Genomic DNA, 1529 nt, shown 5'->3' on the forward strand with positions numbered 1-1529 from the left:
CTCTGTATGAATACGGCTGGGGGGTCGTTTCTGGGGGTGTGGTTGGGTGCCCAAAGGGGGGCTCAGGGCTGTGACCCCCCTGTTTTGGGGGTGTGCTGGTGTGAAACTCCTTCCCCCACCCCGTTTTGGGGGTCTCTGTGTTCCCCTTTCTGATCTAAACTCCCTCGGGGGGCCCCTCTAAGAACGGAGCTGGGGAAGGTTCTGGCCCAGCCCTGCAGACCGGGGGGGTCTCCGGATGCTCGGGGGGGTCTCAGGCCTGGTCCCTCCCCGCGTTTGGGGGGGTGTTGGTGTGAAACTTCTCCGCCCCCCCGCCCCATTTTGGGGGTCCCCCCGGGGTGGGGGGGGCACAGCCGCTGCCAACGTGTTGCTGGCAGCGAAGTTGATGATGGAGCAGCAGAGGTGGGAATTGCGCCTGGAAAACACCACAGCCTTTGGAAGGGAAGGGAAGGAGGGGGGGGCGGGGGGTGCCGGTGGCCCCAGCGCGGCTTTTTTTTGGGCAGTAGCCGGGAAAAATTTGATTAGAGGGAGAGAGGGGTGTCGGGGGGGGGGGGGTTTTTTGGGCAGTAGCCGGGAAAAATTTGATTAGAGGGAGAGAGGGGTGTGAGGGGGGGGGGATGGAGGGGACGGAAGGAGCGGAGGGGGAACAATGGGATCTATTGAAAAGGCCGCGGCACAAAGCGGAGCGCGGAGCCAGGGCGATTCCAGCCCGCATTGTTGTCCCAGCTGTCTTCCCGGGGGAGGAGGAGGGGACAGCGGAGGAAGGGCAGCACCAGGATTTGCTTCCCAAGCGCCGGGGAGAGGCCCGTGGAGATGGAATTCCCTCCTGCCCGCTCCTCCGGACTGCCCGGCCCGCGGGGAGGGACTGAAACGCGGCAGGAAAAGAGCCTGGAACGGTAAAGATGCGGCTGTTCCCCCTCCGTGGAGAGGGCCGGGATGGAGAGCCGGGGAAAACGCTGGTTTATGGGAATCCGGAGAGCGTCTGGCGTGGAATTCCGCGGGAGATCGGCCCTGGAGCTGAGAAAGGTGCAGGAAGTGCCGGGGGTGGGTGGTGATACCGCACCTGGAATTGTTTTCTTCCTCTATCAAACCCGTAGCAGGGTCTGTGTTTGGGCCGGATTTTTTTTTTATTTTTTTTTTTAGCGTTACAGGTTGGGGGGTTTTTTTGAGTGTTACAATATTTCTGTAGCATCCAGCGCTAACTGAAAGCTTTGGAACAACCCTGGGAACTCCGGGAGAGGAGCCTGCACGTGAGCCCCGGGTTGTCCAGGGTTATTGTTTTTACTGTTCTGGGCTGTTCTTGGCTGCACAGACTTTTTTATTTATTCTCTTTTTTTTTTTTTTTTTTTTTTTTTTTTTTTTTTACCCCTGAGAGCTTTTATTGTTCACTCCTGCAGAGTGGCTGGTTGCAGAGCAAAGAGTAAAACCAGGTTGGTAACAGACTTTTGTGGGGGGAGCATCGACCTGCTTTGCTTCCTTATCCTTCGTCCTCAGCCCTGGAGTTCCTTCCAGTTTGGGGAGAGGTTTCATCA

The 1529-nt window shown here is 57.9% G+C and overlaps 1 protein-coding gene across 1 annotated transcript in view; it reads left to right on the top strand.

Moving 5' to 3' along the window:
* The first annotated feature begins 636 nt into the window (after positions 1-636).
* FBXL20 (F-box and leucine rich repeat protein 20) overlaps positions 637-1529 on the top strand; it is a 33686-nt gene continuing 32793 nt past the window's right edge. Inside the window, 1 exon segment of the mRNA XM_017838489.1 lies at positions 637-1023. Coding sequence (XP_017693978.1) covers positions 934-1023 — 90 coding nt within the window. The 5' untranslated portion in view covers positions 637-933.

The sequence above is a fragment of the Lepidothrix coronata genome, unplaced genomic scaffold (assembly GCF_001604755.1).
Source record: "Lepidothrix coronata isolate B3197 unplaced genomic scaffold, Lepidothrix_coronata-1.0 Scaffold343, whole genome shotgun sequence".
Lineage (NCBI taxonomy): Eukaryota > Metazoa > Chordata > Aves > Passeriformes > Pipridae > Lepidothrix > Lepidothrix coronata.